This window comes from Astatotilapia calliptera, chromosome 18 (genome assembly GCF_964374335.1).
Source record: "Astatotilapia calliptera chromosome 18, fAstCal68.1, whole genome shotgun sequence".
Taxonomy (NCBI): Eukaryota; Metazoa; Chordata; class Actinopteri; order Cichliformes; family Cichlidae; genus Astatotilapia; species Astatotilapia calliptera.
Genome location: NC_137439.1, coordinates 5,456,944 through 5,481,499, shown reverse-complemented (window position 1 = coordinate 5,481,499; position 24,556 = coordinate 5,456,944). Strand labels below are relative to the sequence as shown.

Sequence of the window (24,556 nt, the reverse complement as noted above, 5' to 3'; positions counted from 1 at the left end):
TGTCTGTGTACAAGAGTCTGTGTACTACCTGTATCAATTAGTGCCTTTAATGTATCACCATTAATCTCAACTGATGTCATCTTTAACCCTCTGTCTAATTTTATCTCAGAGTTATCATGGCTTCGGGGCACAAAGCACATTTGGTTTAATTTAGCTGAGTTTTCAGGGCACATGGGCTTTGTATGACCTTCCATACCACAAAGATAGCATACCAAGGTTTTGGCCGGGGACTTCAAAGACCCATCGGGTGAATGGCTATATGAAGCCCTACTCACATTGGCAGCTCGTCTCTGCGGGAGTGATTTCCGGCTGTCCTTCGTTTTCCAAGTCATAAAGCTCCAAGGCTGTCCCTTTTTCCGTGCCGCCACAAAAACATCAGCCAGCTTTGCAGCCTCTGCAGCAGAGGGTGGATTATGCTCTTTTATCCACACCTGCAACTCAGGAGATAGCATTCGTAAATATTGCTCAAGAATGATGATTTCCCCAATGTCCTGAACGGTTTTATCTTCAGGGTGGACCCATTTTACATAAAGCTCCTTCAGCCGTGCATACAACTCTTTAGGGCTTTCTGCAGGGTTTACATCAAGAGATCGAAATCTCTGCCTATAGGTCTCAGGATTGATATCATGTTTATAAAGAATAGCTGCCTTAACCTTATCATAATCCAAAGAATCATCAACATCCATATGTACATATGCACCTCTTACTTTGCCCGTAAGCAGCGGTACAAGGTGAAAAACCCAATCATGTCTCCGCCACCGACAGGCCAGTGCAATGCGTTCGAAGGTAATCAAAAAATGTTCAATATCATCCTCGTTGGTAAGTTTTTGCAACTTAGGCTCCAGAAAATGGGACTGACCTGATAAACCAGTAGCTGATATACTAGGACCAGCTTGAGGAACAATGTCGTCATCTAGAGATTCTGGATCAGGTGATTCAGCTGCCTGACCTTCAGGCACTGGAGAAGTGCGGGCTTGTACTTCTACCTGTAACAACTGAAACTGGTGTTGAAGTGCTTTAAAATGTTCTTCTTGCTTTGCACTTTCCTCCTTCTGTTTAACCTCTCTGGCCTCCTGCTGCCCCATATGTGAACGGAGAAGAGAGATCAGATCCGATATCGTTGGTTCCCTACCTCGGCCCTCAGTGCTGTCTACCCCTCCAGAAGTTCCATTCTCCTCCTGTTCTCCATCGACTTGTCCTTCTGAGCCCATTTGCTGGCTTGGTACATCTCCTCGGACTGCTCTCGCACTCCGTGCTCCTCTGCGTGGTTTGATAAGGAGTGGGGGGGAAAGAGAAAAAAAAACAAAAAAAACCTGTGCCTTTTGTGTGTGTGTATTTTTTCTTTTACACTGGCTGAATCCCACTGCTGCCACCAATTGTCATGATCCAAGCCGCCAGGAACACACAGGCACAAATGTAATCTTCAAAAAAATGGGTTTTATTATACCCCAAAAAGGACAAAATGATTACAAAAATTCAAAATAACAAAAAATAAAGTTTGTAAGAACCAAGTGGGCCCATAAAAGAGGTTACCTTAACAGACTGCTACTCAAAAATCACTTAACAAAAACATAACTCAAACTGACCTGCCCAAATGAGAAACAGCTCCAGTTATATAGCAAATGAATAAACCATTATATAAACCAAAGGTGAAAACTAAAGGGATAACAGATAACCATCATTCAAGAAGAACCCCATTCCCCCTGCATGATCACAATAGATGGTCCAGTCCACTTTATTGGCTTCTGCATTTAAACCAGCTCCACCCTCAGCCTCCTCTTTCAGCCAAACCAGGAAGGACTGGAGCGGAGGTCAGGTAACTGAGAAAGAGCAGAAATATAATCAATATAACATACCTATATAAAATAACAAACAATGCAAAGCAAAGTCTATGCTAGTGATGGGCAGATGAAGCTTCGTGAAGCACTGAAGCTTTTCATCCAATTGGTTCACCCCAGCGCAAAGCTTCTTGAAGCTTCATTTGCTCTAGTAGGACACCTACTGGACGTAAAAATAATAGCTGGCATGAATTTGAAGAGTGTGGCCTTTTGCACACAGCCTGTAAATGTCAACAACAAAAGGAGTGTGTAAAACATGTATATTGTAGTGATGGCAGTATACTGTGTATATTTATACTGGCAGTATGGAAAATGATTATTTGGAAATGCTTAAAATGCAAATGATCATTTACTGTGAGGTGAGGTGTGGTTGGGGTGTGGACAGTGGTTGTGCGGTTGTAACGTTGAGGTATGGACAGCTACACAGTCCTGCCTGTTCACATTTTATTCTGTAAAAACTAAATTTTCACTGCTTTTATGACCTTTTTAGTGGGGAGAACATAGCTAGGATTTAATGATTTAACAAATCTTTTGAATCCTTTGTCCTCCACAATGCTAAATGGCTGGGAGTCCTCAATCACCATGCTGACCAGGTCTTCATCTATTTGAGATTGTTCTCCTGAGGAAAGACAATAAAGACAAAGCACAAATATAAATATCACACATGTAACTTATTACAGTTGTATAATATTGTTATATCATTTAGTAACATTACTGCATGCTATATTATCATGGCATTTGATGGCTCACCTGGTCTTGCTCCACAATCGGTGTTCCCCTTATTCTCATGCAAAGCTCTGTAGTGCCTAAGCATGGATGAGGTGTTGTTGTTATATCCCAGCTCCCTGGCACATAGCAAACACTTCACCTTGTACAAAAGTCAAGACAGCTTAACATAAATTGTATTGCAGCATCAGTATTATGAAAATACATCTTCTGTAGAAATTTACATACCTTGTTGGGAGGAATAAAATCACAATGTTCCCACACAGGGGAGGACATCCTCCTCTTCTTAGCTGGCTCCATTCTCTCCTGACTTTCTCTCCTCACTCTCATAAACCTCCAAACTGTCTCCAAACTCTCACTAACCGCAACTCTCCATCAAACACCTACATTTTGAATGAAGTCTGAGGGCTTTATATCGCTGTCATATCTCGCGGCAAAGTTCGAACCACTTCATGAACCAGTCACGTGGTACAGCCGGGCAGCGAGGCTTCGGACGTCATCATTTTCAGCTCCTCCCATAAATGAAGCAAGCCTCGATACGCGCATCGCGGAAACGCCCCCTCAATTACCCGACACACGCTCCGAAGCCTCGATACAGAACGTCACATCACTACAGGTAACCTCAAAACGTCAAATTAGTTAACTTATGATCACAGAAACTTTAAAGCATAACGTAAACATAAGACAAAAGACCAAATGAATATTACTAAGTGTCTCAGTTGTGTGGTTGCATGCACCCATCACAGTGACCATCACAGTTTTACACACCTGTTCTGTATGACTTTGTCTCAGGTTTGCGGTGATATCCAGCACTCTGAGCTGATGGCAGATCTGGTCAGTCCACAGTAGCTTCAACCACTAAATTATCTCTAACACATCACCAAACCAAAGTCTTCCTGCTAAGAGTACATCAAAGGTGAAAAGCGAGCCTAGAATGTCATCATTTCTGCTCTCCTCTTTCTTCTTCTTCTACTTCTGGACCGCACACATCTGTCGCTGCCCTACTCAGGTCGATCTAATGAAAATCAGCCAGAAATAATAATCAGAAATCCAAATGTAGAATTTATAGTTCCCCATTGATGCAATTTGGTTATTAAATTTAAGAAGCAGTCTGTAATGCTCACCCCAGCATAGTTGAAGCAGATCATCAAAGCATGCTGAACACTTTCTACCATTCCACATGTGCATTTTCTATCCAGGTACTCAACAGCACCAAACCGTAATTGTGAATCCATGGCTTTGATCTGGTGAAAATCACCCTACCCCTACTGTTCATCTTTACACACAACAGATGGTGTTTCTGTATCTTATGACTGAATGAAAAGTAATGACAACCGTTATTTTCAATCTTCCATTGCTTCTACCTGTTGTTTCTCTGTATTATTGTCGGATCTTTACCTTCAAATAAAGTGCCTTCAATATAAACTGCCTCGAGGTAACTTGTTGTAATTTGGTGTTTTATTAAGAAAATTGAACTATTGTGGCAGAAAAGTTGGATGCAAACCAAGACTAAAAGTCCTCAGGCAGGAGTCATAGCTGGGCTTTAGCATCTGGGTCACCCACTTTACCCAGGGAGCTAAACCAGCATCTCCAACAGGTGATTTGTTTGTCTGGCAGTTTCAGGCTGGGAAAGCTTGTTAAACTTTAACAAAACATTATTTGGCACCAACGTGAATGATTTGGGTCATGTTTATCACGTCTGAGTCAGGGAGCAAAGGTCACCTCCTTTATGCAGGATTTCACCTTATGCCAACAGGGGAAAAAAATCACGAGTTCTTAAACAAGCTGTAGGTCATGTTACTACACACATTTCAATATGTAAGCATTTCATCATGTTTTAGAGTCTCAGAGTTATTTCAGCCTCATCTTCACATATTTTCACAAATATTCACATTATCTCCGAGATCCAGTTGTGAAATTTTTTCCCTCAGTGTAACCGATTGCAACACAACAAATGACTGACCAGTGATTAGTGTTTTACAGTGATTACGACAGACAGCCTGTTTCTGCCACTGCTGCCAAGCATTTGCTCTTTTCAGCTTGTTCAATTGTGGAGGTTTTTACATTCTTTACCTTACAATATAAAGCACCTTGAGGCAACTGTTGTTTTTTTGGCACTATATAAATATAAATGAATTGAACTGGTAGCAACTTTATGAATGAGAAAATGAAAACAAGTGTCAGTCAGCTGGTTCATGTCCAGCAGGTGGGGAGGAATCAGTGAGTCTGTTACTCCAGTTACTTACTCAGAGGTAAAGTTAAAGAAAACGAGTTTCCTTCATCGCACTAAACCTGCCCACTAAACATGACCCTGAATGAACCCATATGTAAAGGACTGTAGGTTTTAAGCAGGCTCAGGTAATGGCAACACAATAGATGAGGAAAGTGGGGGAACTCTGACGACATCTAGTGGACATCTTGAAGATGACGGGTCTGAACAGAGAGCAATGCAGGTCTGTGGAGAAGATTGCAGCACACTGTGAAATATGAACTATGAATAATATCTACATCTGTAATGATGTAATCAAAATAGGCTCCATGTAGTTTAAGTTCTGTTACTGTACTTATGAAGCAAACTGCACACACAGAGTTGGCAAACATTGAGTTTACTTGCATTTAGGCAAAATGATATAAACACTTATCATGAGCCAATATAGCACATTTAACTGCTTTTATTTAGCAGGGATTACACAATACACAAAATTAGTCACAAACATTTTTAATCAAATCTTGCAACATGTTGCTAAGAATAACCAGGACAACCAGGTCAAAGCCATACTGAAGTATAACCTTCATTAACATAAATCACAAAGAAAACATATTTAAATAAAAATTGTATACTTGTCTTGAACTTTTTTAAATCTTTAGTCCTGTGTATCAAAACTTATTTATTGGCTGATAAAAAGGAATCACATCATGGTTGTTACAAGGAACAAGTGATGAAAAACTCATTTTCATGTTTGTTTTCTTCTATACTGAAGAAGAAATACAAGTTTCTGTGGTAAATATTAAAAGAGCATCCATGTTCAATAAATATTTGTGTCACCTTTAAAGACCAATAAAAAAAATATCAAACTTAGAGAAACATAAAGTCAGGGCTGGAACAAACAACATAGAGTGCCCTTCACTGCTGTGGACAGGAAATGTACCGTGACTTGGAGCATGAGGTCATTTTCTACCTCGGGTGCTGCAGTGATTTGGTTTGTCACTCAGGTGGATCCTTAGATGAAAATTCAGTCCTGATTTCCAACTGAATCTTTCCCCACAGGAGCTACAAATATATGGTTTCTCACCTGTGTGGATCCTTCTGTGACTTTTCATAGTCGACAAGTCTCTAAACTCTTTCCTACAGACGTTGCAAGAATACGCTTTCTCACCGGTGTGGATTCTCAAATGAGTTTCTAGTCCTGATTTCTTACCAAATCTTTTCCCACATGTGCTACAGAAATACGGCTTCTCGCCTGTGTGGATTCTCACGTGACTTTCAAATCCGGATTTCTTATTAAATCTTTTCCCACAGGTGATGCAAAAATATGGCTTCTCGCCTGTGTGGATCCTTACGTGAGTTTCCAATCCTGATTTCCAAATGAATCTTTTCCCACAGGTGCTACAAGAATGTGGCTTCTCACTTGTGTGAACTCTCATGTGTCTCGTCAGGTTGGATTTACACTGAAAAGTTTTTCCACAAGTGTCACAGCTTACAGATTTTTTACTTGTATCAGTTTCACTCCGAGACTTATCTGTTCGGTTTTTGTGACGTCTCCTTTTCTTCAGCTCCGCATTTCTAGTTGATCCCGAGTCCACATGCTGGTTTTCTTCCTGTTCCTCAAGCTCTGGTTCAGGAAAGTTAAGAGCAAGGAGCTGGTCATCGTTTGGTTCTGATTCACTGAGGTCACTTTCCTCAAAACTAGAAGTCACCATAAAACTATTGATCTCCTGCTTCAGTACAATCTCCTCCAGCTCCTGACTGGTGCAGAGTTCCTCCTGTTCCTCTTTAATCTGTGGAGGATCTGGGTCCTCCTGGTCCAGACTTGAGTTCCTCTCCTGCTGATTGGCGACAAACTCCTCCTCCTTACAGGCAGTTTGCTGGTGGAGGTCTAAACGAACAATAAAAAAAATGTAATTATAGAAAAACACTTCTGAGAAGATAAAGTTTTAGTTAAAGTCTGTAATGAGGGCATGTTGCTCACATTTGCAGGTGAAATTAAAAGTGTGTAAAAATGAAGTTATTTGTGCACTCTGATGCAAATGAGAACTTGAGTTCTGACATTTTTCAGCAACATTAAGAGTAAAAAAAACCTTTCAAACAAAAAAGAACTCACTTATTACTGACTGACTGATGATCTATTTTGGAGTTGATCTCGAAACTGATCTACATCTTGATATTTTTCAAAATAATCTTCACTATTGGGGGTGGCTGTAGCTCAGGCGGTAGAGCAGATCATCTACTGATCGGTTCGATTCCCGGCTTCACCTAGTCTGCATTTCAAATATCCTTGGGCAAGATACTAACTCCAAGTTGCCTCAAGTTGCTCTTTGATCTGTGGAATGTGTGTCTGAATGTTGGTAGAAAGCACTAAGAAAAATGTGCTTGTGCGAATGGGAGTGAGTGGGTGAATGCACAAGTTTTGTAAAGCGCTTTGAGTGCTCAAGATTGAGTAGAAAAGCGCTATATAAGAACCAGTCCATTTAAAACTCCCTGTCATGTTTTCACGAATACACATTAAATAGATCTGACTGATACAAACTGTAGGTTTAATATTAATGTTAACACTTCAGAAAAGCGATTACAGTTTTACCGCTGGTCTGTAAATCTTTCTCAGGTTTCCAGATGTTATGCAGCTGTCTGAGCCGCTCTTCCCCGCTCCAGACGACGATGCCTTCATCCTCGTGTTTCACTACAAGCTGTTCTCCCTCTTGACTGATGCAGAGTTCCTCCTGTTCCTCTTTGATCTGTGGGGGATCTGTGTCCTCCTGGTCCAGATTGAAGTTCCTCTCCTGCTTCCAGACCTGCTGGCCAGCCAGATCTTCCTCCTCCTTACACTTCATGTTGATGTGGGACTTGAGGAACAAAGTAAAAAGAAAAAGATTAGACAGGTAAAGGTGCAGCCTCAGTCAGCAGGGCTGTACACTGTGAGCATGTTGCTCACATATGTGAGAGAGGTTTGTACAAATGTTTCAGAAGCACCATGTGACTCCCTCTCTTTGTTGGAAAGTCTTATTAATTCACTTTATAACTATTACTTTGAAGATAAATTTCTACCATCACAAAAATATTATGACCTCTTTAAAAACAAACAACGGCAACTACATGACTTAAATTCCATGTTTAGATGAAGGTAATGGTCAATGCCTTTTGACAGGGGAAAAACCTCCACACAGAAGAATCTTACTTGGCTGAATCATAAATTATTCACCATGATTAAAACTGCAGATGAGCAATAATCTGCATTTTATTTTAGCCAAAGAGGAATGTTTCTGTTTGTCTGTGATCTGACTTTTTCTGCTGGGTCCAAATTTCATTTGATCCTGTGTAAGTTTGTTTCTCTTCCTGTTAACTAGCAAAGTCAAAATCACCTTGATTCATTTAACTTTAATTCAATTATAAATGTAATCATTTTATTGAACAATTAATTTCATTTCAATGAAAAACAATTACTTAAAAGAAAGAGATTAAGTTGGAGAGAGACATGTGGCCATCTTTTAGTGAGTTAGACCCTGATTAAGGGGTATTTTTAAAAGTAAAGCCCATCTCTCAAAGTCCCTGCCGGCCTGCCTCCACCTCGGGAAGTCTGTGGGTGCAGACGGAGGTGAGGAGCACCACAGGCGGCAGAGAACTGTCTGTAGCCCCGGAGTGAGGCGTCGTGAACCGAAGCAGACAGCGAACTGTGGCACAGTGCAGAAAACCGAAGCTTTCCCTCCCTGTTTGGTTTTGATGTGTCTCATGAAAGTCTATTGTTAAAAGTTTACCTTTAAAAAAAACGGACGCACTTGTTTGATTAGCTGCTCTCTGATTTTAGCCTGTTAGCTTACAGACTGAGCTCAGATCGTTCCTGTGTTAGTTCATTGAGAACATCACAGTTTTACATACCTGCTGCGTGACTTCATCTCGGGTCTCCGGCTGATATACAGCAGTCTGAGCCAGTGGCGGATCTCATCATCCTGGACGACTGTTTTTAATGTTTTTAACCACGGAGATTTCTTCTGCATCATCAGTCTCTCATTGTTAAACTCTCCCAGAAACTGAAGACAGTTGTGCCATTTCCGCGCTTCTTCTTCTTCTATTGAGTAGACGGCAGACTACACATGTCCAAGGGTAATACTGTCCTCCTCAGGCCATTGGCATCAAGTCAAAGCCTTAAAGTCTGGTACTTTGCGCATGGTCATTTTTTACGAACAGCAGAATCACAAGACAAAGCGTGCCAATGTTTATACTTTTCACTGTGACTGCCAAATAGATGAAAAAGTAGATGTTAAAAAACAACTTATAGTTTTGTCATTGGGCTGGTAGAAAGCTATGAGTTTCTGTCCCTTTGTCTGACCTTAGAGACTTATTTTAAAAGGAAACATTACAATCCTTTAAAGCAAGTATTTTCACCTCTGTTCCCCCCTCTGTACTTAGCTTTTTTGTTGTCATGTCAGTAATTGTCCAGTTGATGGCTCCCTTGGATCACAAGCCTGTCTCATGAGTCCAAGTGAATATATTCTTAATAAACAGCTTTGAAGAATTTGTGACCAACTTTGTTTCATTCGGAACATCATCATCATGAGTCAAACTCACTCTTGGATCTACAAAATATTTAACAAAAACAAACATCACTGAATCATAAGGTATTTGCTCCAACTCTTAGTCCAGAAACACATGAGTGAACTAGATCAGCTGCTCCTCCAGTTCAGCTGTGGATTTATATCATTATTTATATTTGTAAAGTGGATATGCAGTTTTTCAGTGCTAATATAAGCATTTTATATCATTGCTTTATTGACAGATGTTTGGTGTTCAAGGTCAGGCATCAGTTTGAAAAAAACAAACAAACAAACACACTGAGTTGAACTTGAACTTCCTACTGACAAAAACTAAAATTGGTGCAAAAATAACCAGAAACATATAAGAAGCATCCTGGAGGTGCTGCAGACAAGATAGGACCAATAACATGTCAACAGGAAATCCTTTTTACTAATTTGTTTATTTCTTTTTAGATTTTTACTCTCCATTTTAAGCCATGATGTTTGCTGATACTGTGTTCCTACTGTTTGTTCTCATTAATAGTTCTGTTTTTAACATTCTGTGCTGAAGCTGGAGGAAATGTTTCTACAGTGTCAGATGATACAGCTCCAAACTAAATAAGTGACTAACTAACGATGCTTTAATACACTTTACTATAAATTATGATATAGTGCACTTTCTTAAAATTTCTTATTGCTCTGTAATTAATTGTTTTCTTTATAAATGTACAAATGAGAATAAAATCTGTGTGATAAAGGAAGGTCTGTAGACTTCTCTGTTAAGATCAGTGAAGAGAAACAACAACATACAAATACCTAAGAAAAATATTCAGTAAACATTTAGAAGATAGAGAAGTTTATGTTGTCATGTGGAGAAATTTTTCAAATAAAAATATCCATAAGCATTGATAGTCTCCATGGCTGAACAGACACAGGAAAGAGCTCCACCTATAAAACGTAAAAACATCAAGACAACATGTTGAAGATGTCGAGGTACTGCCCATAATGTTTGACTGACATCTGATTTATGTGCAGCACATAAATACCACAATAATGATGGAGAGAAACTAAAAGGGAACTAAAATACAGATTTAAACTTACAACAATATGAAAGACTTCAGTCTATTTCACTTTAATCAACTCAGCAGTGTCTCCATAATTATAGTAAAGCCTCAGTCCAGCATAGAGCGGCTGAGTGAATGTGGTCTGGACTCTGTGGAGGAGAGTCATGGTTTCAGAGACGCTGTAGAAGGACAAAATACCTGCTCTGTGATCCAGGTACACTCCTACTCTGGAGGAACGAGGACCTGAGACACGAGTTTGGATGTTGTTGTACCGAAATGTAAAACTGTTGTTGTCACAATCTAATGACCAAGATTTGTCATTATATCCAAAAACGCATTCACCTCCTTCTCTGCTGATATTCTTGTATGCGACTGCTACATAAACTCCTCCCCCTCTCCACTCCACCTCCCAGTAACAACGTCCAGTCAGACTCTCTCTACTCAGGACCTGCTGCCATACAGTGAATCTGTCTGGATGATCAGAATAAGACTGTTGTTGTTCCATAAATGTTGCTTTTCTGTTCCCCTCTGATAATAACAGCCATGTGTTTGCTGTGTTTGGATCCAGTGTGATTTCACATGAATATTTTAAGAATCCAGCTCTGGTCTTTGGCTCTGGTTGTGACAGTGAAACATCCACTTCAGTGACTGTCAGTGAGATGTTTGTCCGTTCCTCTCTCAGAATGTCCTGTAGTTTATCTCTGACCTCTGACACAGCTGCTGTCACATCCTCAAAGTAGCTCAGAGGACGGATATTGATGCTGGATGAGTCTGTAGACTCACTGAGTGCTGACAGTGAGGGGTAGTTGTGTAGAAACTGGATGTGATCCTCTGTGTGTGAGAGCTGCTTCAGCTCAGCATCTTTCCTCTTCAGCTCAGTGATCTCCTGCTCCAGCTTCTCCTGAAGCTCTTTGACTCGACTCACTTCAGTTTCCTGCTGGGATCTGATCTGCTGCTTCACATCAGAGCTTCTTTTCTGGATGAGATGGATCAGCTCAGTGAAGATCTTCTCACTGTGCTCCACTGTTTGATCAGCAGACTGATTGATGGCCTCCACCTCCTGTTGAAGCAGCTTCACATCTTTCTCTCTGTCCTGGATTCGCTGCTGGATGTTTTGTCGACTCACCTCCAGCTCTCTCTGCCTCTCAGTCCTTTCTGCTGCAGCTGAGACTGTGTCGTGGCCTTTATGTTCATCCACAGAGCAGAGATAACAGATACTCTGCTGATCAGTACGGCAGAACATCTTCATCACCTCATCATGACGAGAGCAGATGTTCTCCTGGAGCTTCTTGGAGGGCTCCACCAGCTTGTGTTTCTTGAATGTAGGTGAATCATAATGAGGCTGAAGGTGTTTCTCACAGTAAGATGCCAGACAGAATAAACAGGACTTGAAGGCTTTCATTTTTCTTCCAGTGCAGACATCACAGGCCACATCTTCAGGTCCAGCATAGCAGTGATCAGCAGGAGCAGCTTGGAGTCCAGTCTTCTTCAGCTGCTCCACTAAAACTGCTAACATGGTGCTTTTCACCAGGACAGGCCTCGCTGTGAAAGTCCTCCGGCACTGAGGGCAGCTGTAGATTTTCTTCTTTTCCTCTTCATCCCAGAAGCTTTCAATACAGTTCATGCAGTAGCTGTGTCCACAGGGAAGAGTCACCGGATTCTTCAGTAGATCCAAACAGATCGAACAAGAGAAGGTTTCTCGGTCCAGCTGAACACTTTTCTGCGCCATTTCACCCAACAGTGTCAGTGACTGTGTGAGTTTCACTTCCTCAGAACTGAAACTGCTCTGATCTAAACAACATAGGTTTCTGTAGCGAATGGGATCTGTCAGCTCTTATACGTCACCACATGTTGGTTGCACCCATCTTCAAACTGCAGATCAGAAGGGGAGGGAACAAGGGAACATGTGGACAGAGAGGAGGTGCTGAGTTAGAGAGCAGGAAGAGGGAGGGTTATCAGACACTAATTCAATCCTGGAACATGTGAGCCTGTGAGTTTTTCATTTAAAAATAGCACTGCTCAGCCTTTAAAGTTGTTAAATAACCTTAACATTTAAAAGACAATCTTTTTATGTAAATTAGTTTAAATTATCATTTTAGTCATTACAGGATATCAAATACTGCAGCTGAACTAAGAAATTGTTGTAGAAAAAAGCAATAAAAGGTCGTTCCCCCTCTGTCCCCTCCTGGTCACCTGTGCCTCAATTTTATGAGATGAGATGGATCAGCTCAGTGAAGATCTTCTCACTGTGCTCACTGTTTTATCAGCAGACTGATTTTATTCCACAACCTAGACATCCACATTACTCACACTCTCATAACACATACATATAGGGCCTTGGGATCGGGCATGTTATACGGTGTCCAGAGGACGGTCTTTGTATTCAACCTCACCTCTGGCGCTGGTGCCTATGGAGCGCCAGGACTGCCATAATGAATTAATTAAATACACCATTAAATAATGAATTAAATGTGGCAATAATTAATTAAAATTGGAATTAATTAATTAAATAAATAGTTATGACACGTGTAATTAATTAATTATTGACACGTTTAATTAATTATTTATGTATTTCACTTTTTAATTAATTATTCCATCCATCCATCCATGCATTCGCTTCCGCTTGTCCCTTTCAGGGTCGCGGGGGGCGCTGGAGCCTATCCCAGCTGTCATAGGGCGAGAGGCGGGGTACACCCTGGACAGGTCGCCAGTCTGTCGCAGGGCCAACACACATTTAATTAATTAATTATTGACACATTTAATTAATTATTTAATGATATATATATTTATTTCATTTTGGCAGTCCTGGCGCCTGGCTCTCATCTTGAAATAATTTTATCTGTCAGCCTCACCCATCAAACTCAGGGGGCGGGGTTAACGCTGATCAAGTCAAAACCATTGCTTAGGCCTGGTGGCCATTGTTTCTAGCACACAACAACCGGCATGTGGAAGCTAACAGAACTGAACTTTGAAAAACCCTGTTTGTGTGTCACCAAATAGCGTTTTAATATTTTTTTAGCCGAGAATGTAGTGGTTTAATCTTCATGTGTCTGGTCGGTTTGTCAAGATACAGCCTCTTTGCAAAAGTGCTTCGATGATTTCGGAGACGTCTGCCCAGTCTCACGGCAAAGCGTGGGATAGACCCGCTCGCCTCGCAAGCAATCCCACCGACAAAGCGCAGGCCCCGGTACACAGCTGTAGTAACCCCCGCTGACTTCTTTTACTGAGGTTATATTTATCGGTGTTTTATTTCCTGATGTTCTTATGTGTCCTACGTGTTTCAGTCGCCAATTCTGAATTATAACTAACATTAAAAACATGTTTAAGGAGGAGAGAGAGCAAATAAATCTGTTTAACATCTGATCTTTGGGTTTTTGTTCAGTAATCAGCGTGACCTGTGTATAAACACATAAAAGAGATAACGTTGGTGTTTCTGTCATGTAGTAACTGCTGGCTTTAACTGTACAAAGGTTGTTCGACACTATGAAACACATACAGACTTCATGATGTTCGGCTAATATTTTTATTGTGAATATTAATCATGAGGGTAAACGGCCCTGTACACCACGGAGCGAGGTCAGCATATCCACGATATGCAGAGTTTCCCAGCTGACTAACTGCCAACTATTCCAGAGACGTGAAAATATACAGCATAAAGAAAAGTGTAAGAGACCCAGCAGCAGATTAGAATAACAGTTATACATTTAATAAATCACCAAATGAATCCAAGAAACGAGCAAACCTGTTCCGACAATTTGAGTTTGTGTTCCCTCAGCTGCAGACTCGCTGCTGTTTAAATGTTTGAAAAGGAAGATTAGATATAAACAAACGTCAAACGTAGACTCATTCTGCCTTCACATTTGATATGAGGCCACACAGTAAAAAACTGTCAATTTTACACTTAGAGAGTTGATTTTAACTCTGTTTCAGATAACATTTGGTCCCACTCAAAATTAGGGTAAAATTTACTCTATGGCCAGTGTTAACTTTTTAGTGTTAATTCTACTCAGTTTAGTGTCAAAATTAACAACAAAATGTGTAAAAATATTTAACACTGAGGGTTATTCACACTGTTTAGAGTAATATGATTTCACTTTATAGAGTTATTTTTAGTCCAAGTTCACTCTAATGTGTAATAATATTTCATTTTCATTATTTTTTCATATTTATCATATGATGCTATATTTCTAAATGGCTGTGATCTATCCTATATTATGAAAATAACTACAAACATACAGGTTACAGTAACAGCATTTATTAGCATAACAAACTCTTACAAATGACAGTAAGTAATGACAGTTGTCATTCACTCCATACGACAATTGTATGTCAAAAGGCCTGGGATAATGCAGGCTGTCAACATGAAAGACAACTAAATCTTGCTTTGTCCTGGTCAACTCATAAGCATGGAAATGTTCTTGAAAGGCTACTGTACATAATGGCAAAATGAGAAGTACCAGTTTCTCATGTATTATCAGAACTGACTCAATCTGGTAAAACACAGGCATTTCAGACACTACTTTGCCACAAATAACCAAATGCGGGCGGTAAACAATACCATTCTGTTTAGCCCAGTTCACTTTCATAACTTGAACTCTATTGGGCAGTTACATTGCTATTGCAATTCCAGAACCTCCTTTTACCATATCTAAAGACACCATTTTTCCTGGACCAATGTCTAACCGACTAAAGGTTGTTGAAGATTGCCAAATGTATGCCATATAATTCTGGTGTTTTTTTGGCCAGCGTTTTGGTGATATTTTTGAATGATTTGAGCAGTTTCTTGAAAAAATTGTGCTTACCTTCATAGCGCATGCACCAACTATGAAGTACAGGCCCTATTTTTTGGATGCAGCGAGGATAATGGATAAGAAAATGGTGCTTTGGTAAAAGTTTTTTCTGGGGATACAACATCTTGAACAGTTTGTGGTGTTCCACAATCAAATGTTTTAAATATACACACATACCTTGAGATAACATAGGAGAAAATACAATGTTAACTATCTGTAGTAATAAAAGTAGTAGGCCCCGATGTTGGTCAGTAGAGGTTACCAAATCTCCAAACATGAGGGGAACATTCCTCAGTAAGCACCATGTCTGAATAGCATTCAGTCCCAGATCATTAGACTCTCCACCTAAATTCACAGCTACTGGCCTATTGTTTTTCTCCATGAATCCATAATCAAAACTTTGTATTCTCAAATTCACTTCTCCCAATGTAAGATGTTGTTCTTTTAAATACAAAAACAATAACTTCAGTTTGTACTGGGCCACTCCTTCCAAAACATCATGCATCACATCAACTGAGAAGTTCTCAGTTGTGTGAAAATATGTCAGTGAATTCAATAAGCATGAACTCTTTACACCAAAAACATAAGGAAGCAATGGATTATTAGACATTTCCTGACAGTGAGCAGTGTGGTTGTCTTTGGTGCGCAACACTATTTTGGGGGAAATCTTCAGAGAATTCTGTTTGAAAGTCATCTTTATCAGCTAAACAAAACCTGCAACAGTACCTTGCACTGAAAGACTCCACCAGACCAAACAAGCTATGTAAGCCTAAATTATCACCAGTGACCTGTACCACACTACCACGAACATAACCACCGAATAGTGGAATCTCAATACCATCGCTCTCTAACACTTTAATGTCTCGAACAATAGGAACAAGAATTTCACTAAAACCATAACGTTTCAGATCTTGTGCATGAAATAAGGCACAAAGGTGTATGTTGGCCAAAAAAGAATTCCATTTGGGAGAGAAGTTTCTTAAGGTAAAATATACTGCACCCAACTTGTGAATACCTCGCTTGGAACCAAGAGGATTTGCAACCTCAAAGTCATCATAGAACATTTGGATCTGAACTGTGTGCTTTTCTGTTGAAAAAAAGAGGGCGTGTCTTCAATAGAGATCCATCACAAATATCTCTGCGTCTTGAATCACAAGTGTCTGATTTTTTCAACATTTCTCCAACATGCTGACTCTTAAATATTGATTCCAATGTTGATAAAACTGGAACATACATGAATTTATCTTGAACAACTGCCTGATCATATGTTCCAGTCTTTTTATTTCGCCTTGTGTCAAATCTTGAGCCAATTACACATTCAACTGGTTCTACAGTTTCCCACTTGTCTGATAAATATTTTGACCTCTTGTACTCAGAATTAAGAACTGAGAAAGGATTCTCTAACTCATCAAAACATGCTTCAACTTTCTTGCACATTTCTGTTTCTCTTTCATTACTAAATACATGCTTAATGACTGTTTCTTTAGCATGTTGTTGGATATCTTGAACAATCTCTTCCATGGAATTCACTACAGAATTCACTACACTTTGGCCTACACCTGCTGCCTTTAGATCAGAAATAACAGCTGCACAACTATTTACAAGGTCTGCTGAAGATAATTCCGACTCAGCCTCTAAATCAGGGGTGTCAAACTCAAATACACAGTGGGCCAATATTCAAAACTGGAACAAAGTCGCGGGCTAACATTAATATTTATTGAAAAAAAAAATCTTCCTCTAGATATATAAATGAATCTTTTTTTATGGACTCAAACAAGTTTTGCTGAAAACCTGAATATGGAACAAGCAAAGCTTAATACTAAACAATATATATATTAACTGTATAATACCAGTAGGCCAGCTCTAATAGTAATTTGGTATGGCTTCGCGGGCCAAATGTAATCAGGCTGCGGGCCAAATCAGGCTGCGGGCCAGAGTTTGACACCTATGCTCTAAATGTTCAGGCACCACATCAACATTAGCAGTAGTACTTGTGTCCATAACACTTTGAACTGGTGAAAAATCTAGTTCTGCAGAATCAAATGAACTGCTTACGTGGCATTTGTTCAGGTGCTTTCTAAAGCCAGAAAAACTACTAAAAGAACGTGAGCATCCCACTTGGCCACATTTGAGATATAGTGTCCTCCCAGTACAGAGACCATGAATTACCTTAAGGTGTTTTACAAGGCTGTTTGGTCTACCATGATCACTTTTGCAAAGAAAGCACTTCATTATTTTGATCTCAATGGATACTAACGCACCATTCTTGCTCGCAACTCTGGGAGTTTCCTTTGTTTCCACAACATCAATGTTGTAAATGGTTGTTTGCAGAAAAGTGAAAAAGTTGGTCAGGGATGAACTGTATGACGTATCAAAGACATAATGGGCCTTAAAGAGTTCATCAAGGGCTCCTACTGAACCTGTCGCTTTACATGGAAGTGCATGCTTGTCAATCACAATGAAGAAGGTGTGGATGCTGCTTCTTGTGGGTCCCTGAGCAAGAAGGTAGGGCTGACTGCTTCGGGTGATGTTGTCTAGATGCTGCTGTACACTGGTTCCAGCCTACAACAACACATTAAACAGCAGTATTTAGTGACTATCCCATTAGATTAGATCACCTTACTGTACATTACAATGGCGGTGATGGAATATATATTTTAAATAACATACCTTTAGGAATTTGATGAGGTTATCGACAGCTTGAGATGCAGACATCTTTCCTGGTCTCTTTCACCCTTGTGCAGATGGCGGTAGCAGATGTAGCAGCAGCAAGATAGCAGACATGTCACTGTCCCAGCCTACAGACGAATAAACAAAGAATTACTCCAAAAATACATTCGATAGACAGAATTGCCTATATAACCAACAATGGCAAATAAAAACAGTCAGTCATACCATTCTCAACTTCAGTAGCTGACTCAGCATTGCACATCAACTCCAAGAGCTCCGAGGTGGGTACAAGTCCATGACTTTCCTTTACAATCTTTGATTTGAGATCGATGGGCCACCTCTCCAAGAATTTGTTGGCAGTGACCTCATCAAACAGGAGTCTGAAATCTTGTTCTATCTATAATGCAAAAATAGAAGATAAGAGGTGTAATGAGTGAAATTGCAAGCTGCATGGAATATTTCAGTGATTCAACAAATGAAGATGTCTTACCAGTCCTGGTGTGTCCAGAAACCGCGGGAAGACTATGAAGACATCTGCTGCATTCTTATCATCGCTGACCATTGAATGCCGATAAATGAAGGTAGCTTTCATCTTTTCACGGATAGTGTCTTCATCAGCAGAGTGTCTCAAAAGAGCAATAGCTGCTTTTACATCCTCATCTGATAACACTGTCTCAGTGGTGAGTGGTCTGGATCGACCACGGCCTGGCCCGCCAACTTAAGAAAAAACAATTTGATTGACTCCTGCCTACAAATTAGATCAGAATCATTTAAATCACAAGTGAACTTACTTTTAGGAGATTTGGAAAGTGAGACACTTCTTTCCTCTGCAGCTTTTCTTTGAATTGTCTTCAACCGCCACGCAAGGTATCCTGAACCGCTCTCTGGATCATAGTAATGTTCTTATGTAATTAAATACAAGCAGAATGTTATCAACATTTCTGAGGGCAACTATGTGTTTAATGTTGCAAAGTCCCCTTTACTTACATATCCATGTTGTGAATATGGGTCTTCCAGATATGGAAACAGAGCAACAATCCCCTGCGCATACATCACTCTTACACTTTTAGGGGGAGATGTCCTAATGTATAAATTCAGTGATGACCGTCACTCAATTGGCATTGAACATCACAATTAAAAATAATACAATACTAAAAATGTTTCTTTATAGACTACATTTATGATTCTTACCCATGTGCTTCTGTCATCTCAGCAGCAAGTATGTTTATCATCTGTCTTCTAGTTGCATCTGTCAGAGATTTGGTTTTTGCATACTCTTGTATGATGTGTTCACCACCAGGCTTTGTTGTTAGGATTTTTTCAATCAACTTAAATAGACATAAAATATGAAGTCAGAAATTTTTTAAACCTTGAGAAAAACTGGAAAACGATTACATAAAAACACTTCACATCAAACATGCAAATTAGACTAACAATGTTCACTACCCACAGCTTTTGCCTCATAGTTTATATGGCATGGCCTTTTAGGTTGTCTTCCTTCAGTGGTTGCTGCTTCTTCAGGAGGTTCACACATTGTGAAGTTTAGAATGATTGTATCATCCGATGGAGAAGATGATGATGACAGAGATACACCTGTGCATTAAGGAACATGACCAAAGCAGAAGCATTAAATTTAACTGTTAATGCTTCAATCTCAACCTTTAAATTTCATATAAACATATACGTATGTGAGTGATTACCAAGTTCTTCATTGCTCAGCATGACTCGGAAGGTTACAGGTGACCCCTTCACTATTTCTTCAAACACCTCTGCGTCTACTTCTGTGTCAGACTGGTCAAACACCTTCATATCTAGCTGTCTGCCTTCTGGTATGTTAAATTTTAGGCACGCTGAAGTAAGGTAAGAGAAAAGAAATGTTACAGAAATTGTTAAAAAAAAAAAAGGCCATGCATTTTCTTATCAAATGGTAGAGTAAGGCTATGTCTTCACAAAATATTGATGAGATGAAGCTTAAGAATATAGGTAATTCTCATTCATTGTTGAAGTAGAAACAATTATCAACTTAGGTAGTTGACTTAGAATATAATTAAGCTTGTTTATTGACCAGGTAAACGTTGTTATCTTGTTTTATCCTGATATTCTAACCTTCTTTCATGAAAGCATCAAATGTCAGGGCCCTATTTCAGGAAGCCGGTTTAGAAAACTCAGAGTGAAAAACGATACTCAGGGTTGAGTAACCCCGAACTGTCCAACTCGGAATATTCGGTTTCAGAAAGGCTGATAACAATCAGTTCAATCAACGCGGAGTTGCTTTAACCCCAAGTCAAGCGCGCGCACGAGGATACATAAAGCCCTGATTAGTGGAGCACAGATTAAGCGAGTCACCATGGAGACGGAGGGAAAGAAGGCGCGGTCAATGTATTTTACAGCGCTTGAGGCCGAAATTCTGATGGCAGCATATGCCGATAACATGCAAATTTTGCGGAAAAAAAGTAACACAGCCTCAGCTGCAAAACAAAGGGAGCATGCATGGCAAAACATAGCCGACAGAGTCAATGCGTGAGTGTTACTTTAAACATTGATCTAGGGATTTCCACCCATTTAACACGTTATTTTATTTTATTTTTTATTTTATACATTTTATTTTGTGACGTGATGTGAGCGCAGGTGCAACCCAACAGGCCCCAAACGTTCCTGGCAGCAAGTAAAAATGAAATATAAAAATATAGTCCAAACAGGTAAGGTGTAATTGTATTATGAGCCATAGTGCTTGGTCTGTTTGTCCCATGTAAATCAATTGCAGTTAGAGGCTACATTAATTTTCCTTCTGTAAGCACTTATTGAAATTATCTGAGCACATTACAAGTACATATTTGCTTACTCTGTATGCTCAAATGTGACCCGTTATAGCCAACAGAAAAAAAGCAGAGGCCTGAAAAACAGGTGGGGGTCCTCCACCACCACCACTCACAGAGGCTGAGCAGTTGGCCCTCAGCCAAAACAGTGGGCGCCCTGTGGCTGAAGGCATCTCTGCGGGGACATCCTCTGAGTCAATAACCCCGCAAGACACAAGTGCCTACATAAGAGGTAAATTCAAAATAATACATGATGTGCATACATCCTTTCTTCACAGTCACCTTTGCAGTGCTACTCATTCATTTGATAAACTCTTTACCATAATGAATTATTTTGTAGTGAAGTTATTTTCCTACTGATTTTGCCTTCCCTCAGTCTTAGTTGTCTTTGAGAGCATAATGACAATGAAGTGTAAGGTGATTGGTATATGTTTGTTAATTGCCATTTGGTCCCTTGTAAGTTATAAGTGACCTGTATAAACCTCATATTCTATCAGTTGATGGTGATGGTGTACTGCATCTGGTGCAGCCTCCTGTTGAGCCAGACCAACATGCAGTTATGAGTACTCTTAATACTCCACAGATTATATGAGTTTACAGTAGAACAGCAATGTTGTTAATTTCTTTACTACAGGAAAATAATGAAGAAACATTGACAGCTGTTACAGAGGAGGAAGCAACAGAGACACTTTATGAGGTTTACATCTTACAATGGAAAATATAACAATTGAATAAAATGTGGTACTATAATAAAACCATGGACTTTCTATGTCTCTAACAGAGTGATGATGGAAATGAAGAGGAAGAGGGTCCAGCCACGTCTCCAACAAACCTTTCCTCAGTAAGATGTTCAGCACTGATTTACAACCAACCTAAGTAGGCATGTACTATGAATGTCAATGCTATTTTCTGTGTTTCAATAGCTCCCTGTAAAGCAGCTGTACAAGACCCATTTGATCAAGAAAATAAAAAAATGTGACTTGGAAATGGAACACTTCAAGCAGCAGATCCAAAAGACCAAGATTGAGATTTTACTGCTAGAACATCAGTTAAGGGTGGGTGAAGTGGTCAGAGATGGACGAATTATTTCAGTGTTATATACTTATACATAATAATATACTTATTAATACTTTGTGTACAGGAAATACAGGCGACCAATAAAGCCAGTTGAACAAAAAATCTGTTTATTCTTCTTTCAACATGTTGAGATGATGGGTCAAAGGAAATGATTGTGACATATGGTGTCTCTGACTGCTCTTCCATCTTGTATGTCCGTGGGAGGGTCAGGATGTTCATGGTTTGGATCACTGCTGATGTCTGGTTCAGAAGGACAGTGTTCTCCTCTAATTGTGGCAATGTTGTGAAGAATCACACATGCCACAATAATGTCACATGCCCTTTCTGGGGTGACCCTGAGTCTTTGAAGGCACTGGAACCGGGCCTTAAGCATTCCGATAGTCATTTCAACTCTGGCTCTTGTCCTGCAATGAGCCAGATTATATCGCTGCTGTGGGCCCGGTTCAGGGTCAGGGTAAGGGGTAAGCAAATAGGGTAAACATGGATACCCCCTATCACCAAGCAAGTAGCCAGTGAACTCTCCTAAGACAGAAGGATACACTTCAGTTCAAATGTCCCTGTAGCAATTGGTCTTTATATATTTTAAAGTATTTTCAACTCACCATGTCCAAATTTTGTGCTCAGTGTACATTCACAAAAAATTCGTGAGTCATGAACAGAGCCTGGCCACTTGGCTTCCACATTTGTCATAATGTTGGCAGCATCACATATGATCTTCACAGTGCAGAGAACACAAATTAGCATCCATTACTATAATGAAATAATTTGTTAGTTTGAAATGCTACAGGGAACTATGTACCTGTACATTAATGCTGTGGAAAGACTTCCTGTTCACATAGTCTCCTTCATTTACTGAAGGAGCAATGATTGGAATGTGAGTGCCATCTATACAGCCAATCACGCCTGGGAACCCTGAAAATAAATGTAAAATTTAAGTAGTAGTTCAAGTATCATCACATCATGAATTGAGTTTTGTTCATCCTGATACCTGCAATTTTGTGGAATCCCTCTTTGATAAATCTTGTGGGTCTATGACCGGGGAACACCACAGACGAGTACAGGAGACGTTTCAGTGCAACTGTAACATTCCTGACTGCCCGACAGACGGTAGCCTTGGAAACGTGCTCAGCGTCACCAATATTATACAGAAAGCTCCCGTTTGCAAAAAAACGAAGTGCAATACAAATAATATGTACAGAACTGAGAGGATGTCCGCGATGTGTCACATGAGTAATATTAGGCCTGAGGATGTTATTCAAATGAATTATAGATTGTGCTGAAAAACGGTAACGTTCACACAGAAAATCATCAGGAAATGATCAAATGTTCAAACGCGCTCTAATCACTCTCTCCCGGCGGAGAGCTCTGCGGAGAATTTGGGCTTCAACATCTACTGGCTCTTCGAGGTAGGGGCACGCCATGTCCGACACTTCCTACTGTCAGGTTTCCGACAAAGAGGCGGAGACAGTCAGGGTTAGTTGTGGTAAACCTGCTAGGGGGCAGGTTAGCTTCACGGAGTGTGTCGTCATAGTGACTCACTCAGGATTCATCTGAACTCGCTTTGTGAAACCGAAAACCCAGAGTTTTCGTTAACTCAGGGTATACTTACTCAGAGTTTGCACTAAACCGGCTTTCTGAAATAGGGCCCAGGTCAGACAGCCTAACATACTTCTGCTCCCCACCAAACAAAACACGCAGCAACATATTCTGTTCACAAAACAAAAGAGAAAAAAATAATAAAGGAAAGAGTTTAAAACTGTGGATGTACTTTAGAGCTTTAGTTTTTATACAAAATAGAAGCAGTTAAAAGTCAATATTACTTAACAGCTACAGCATGAAGAAATAAGTAACAGATTAACTGCTAATAAAGATCCTTTATCAACCAGTGTTACTGCAAATGGACCAAGTGTGACTAACATCTAATATTGTTTAATAACTTTAGTCTACTTATCAAGTATTGGTCGCTCTTACTGCAATTCGCTTTATTTCTGTGAACAATTACTGTATATTAACATATCATTAACATTGCTGTCAATTAATTTATATAAAAGAATCTGAATTAATTCTAAATTAGTGTAAGCCTTTGGCATTTGCTTAAAAGAATATAAATCAGTAGAGTAAACTTTATTGTAATGTTACCCACTTTTTCTGATAGTTCCTTCGAAGCTAATTAGCGATTATTAGCTTACTAATAAACGGTAATTTAGTTGCTAAAACTATCCCATTAGACATGTGACAATAATATTATCTAAGCTGCACTTAGAAGAAATACATAGTTAACATGTTTTAGGTTAATCTTAACTCAGTGAGAATATAACGAACATTTGAACTTTTAGCAATGGTTAGCATGTAGCTACTCGACAATATCATTAAACCTATGGGTAAATGCTGCTAACTCGACATCAGTGTAACTATAAAGAGCTATTTAGTTTAAAAATACTTACTAAACAATGTTACCAGTATGGGAATGTTAACTTAACTTACCTGACTGTGGTAGCTCTCAGACCGCACACGCCTGCGGACTGGTACTAATCAACACTGTGTGGAGTTATGTCTTCACTCCGTGTCTACAGAACTTTACACTGACTTTTAACTCTGACGTTAGAGCTGGTTTACTCCTCACAGAGTTGTATATACTCTCTCTAGGTTAAAATAGGTTTACACTGAAATATTGACACTCCATTTTTTACTGTGCAGCACGTATAGTGGCTGTGTCCTGTTTTAAGATCATACATGTAAAATTGTTGTCTGACCTCCGTCTGCATGCAGGTAAACTGAGGGTCTGTTGAGCTGATCGCTGGTTTCGTGAGAAAAATGTCAGCTCGTTCTTTATGTTACAGAAGCACAGA

The 24,556-nt window shown here is 39.7% G+C and overlaps 3 protein-coding genes and 1 long non-coding RNA gene across 6 annotated transcripts; all 4 read right to left on the bottom strand.

Annotated features, from left to right (window-relative positions):
- Window positions 1-1,417: 1,417 nt before the first annotated feature.
- Window positions 1,418-3,787, bottom strand: LOC145421835 (uncharacterized). The gene is made up of 3 exons (XR_013903193.1): window positions 2,793-3,787; window positions 2,589-2,706; window positions 1,418-2,457 (listed from the first exon to the last, which is right to left on the bottom strand). It is a non-coding gene; the product is annotated as an uncharacterized LOC145421835 (long non-coding RNA).
- A 1,367-nt stretch (window positions 3,788-5,154) lies between these two features.
- LOC113010287 (uncharacterized) lies at window positions 5,155-9,287 on the bottom strand. Of its 2 annotated transcripts, none has more exons than XM_080292678.1 (3): window positions 8,656-9,287; window positions 7,356-7,625; window positions 5,155-6,661 (listed from the first exon to the last, which is right to left on the bottom strand). In XM_080292678.1, the coding sequence occupies exons 2-3, from the start codon at window positions 7,611-7,613 to the stop codon at window positions 6,506-6,508; spliced, it is 414 nt and encodes a 137-aa protein (XP_080148804.1). In that variant the 5' UTR covers window positions 7,614-7,625; window positions 8,656-9,287; the 3' UTR covers window positions 5,155-6,505. The 2 variants fall into 2 exon arrangements, with proteins under 2 accessions (XP_080148804.1, XP_080148803.1); XM_080292677.1 differs by having other exon boundaries at window positions 7,364-7,625.
- A 445-nt stretch (window positions 9,288-9,732) lies between these two features.
- LOC113010239 (tripartite motif-containing protein 16-like) lies at window positions 9,733-12,695 on the bottom strand. Its single transcript, XM_080292657.1, has one exon. The coding sequence runs from the start codon at window positions 12,081-12,083 to the stop codon at window positions 10,413-10,415; it is 1,671 nt and encodes a 556-aa protein (XP_080148783.1). The 5' UTR covers window positions 12,084-12,695; the 3' UTR covers window positions 9,733-10,412.
- A 4,782-nt stretch (window positions 12,696-17,477) lies between these two features.
- Window positions 17,478-20,702, bottom strand: LOC113010752 (uncharacterized). Of its 2 annotated transcripts, none has more exons than XM_080292696.1 (8): window positions 19,515-20,702; window positions 19,006-19,407; window positions 18,802-18,895; window positions 18,606-18,716; window positions 18,305-18,531; window positions 18,040-18,211; window positions 17,815-17,942; window positions 17,478-17,706 (listed from the first exon to the last, which is right to left on the bottom strand). In XM_080292696.1, the coding sequence occupies exons 5-7, from the start codon at window positions 18,404-18,406 to the stop codon at window positions 17,875-17,877; spliced, it is 342 nt and encodes a 113-aa protein (XP_080148822.1). In that variant the 5' UTR covers window positions 18,407-18,531; window positions 18,606-18,716; window positions 18,802-18,895; window positions 19,006-19,407; window positions 19,515-20,702; the 3' UTR covers window positions 17,478-17,706; window positions 17,815-17,874. The 2 variants fall into 2 exon arrangements, with proteins under 2 accessions (XP_080148822.1, XP_080148823.1); XM_080292697.1 differs by having other exon boundaries at window positions 18,606-18,698.
- Window positions 20,703-24,556: the final 3,854 nt, after the last annotated feature.

Bases quoted from the DNA above. Each gene is read 5' to 3' on its own strand.
- LOC113010752 (XM_080292696.1), bottom strand. From the start codon at position 18,406: ATGAAAGCTACCTTCATTTATCGGCATTCAATGGTCAGCGATGATAAG. The intron at 18,212-18,304 runs GTAAGACATCTT...TTTGCATTATAG, and splicing joins TTCTGGACACACCAGGACTG to ATAGAACAAGATTTCAGACT. The intron at 17,943-18,039 runs GTATGACTGACT...ATTCGTCTGTAG, and splicing joins AGCTACTGAAGTTGAGAATG to GCTGGGACAGTGACATGTCT.
- LOC113010239 (XM_080292657.1), bottom strand. From the start codon at position 12,083: ATGGCGCAGAAAAGTGTTCAGCTGGACCGAGAAACCTTCTCTTGTTCG.
- LOC113010287 (XM_080292677.1), bottom strand. From the start codon at position 7,613: ATGAAGTGTAAGGAGGAGGAAGATCTGGCTGGCCAGCAGGTCTGGAAG. The intron at 6,662-7,363 runs GTAAAACTGTAA...TTGTTCGTTTAG, and splicing joins GAAAGATTTACAGACCAGCG to ACCTCCACCAGCAAACTGCC.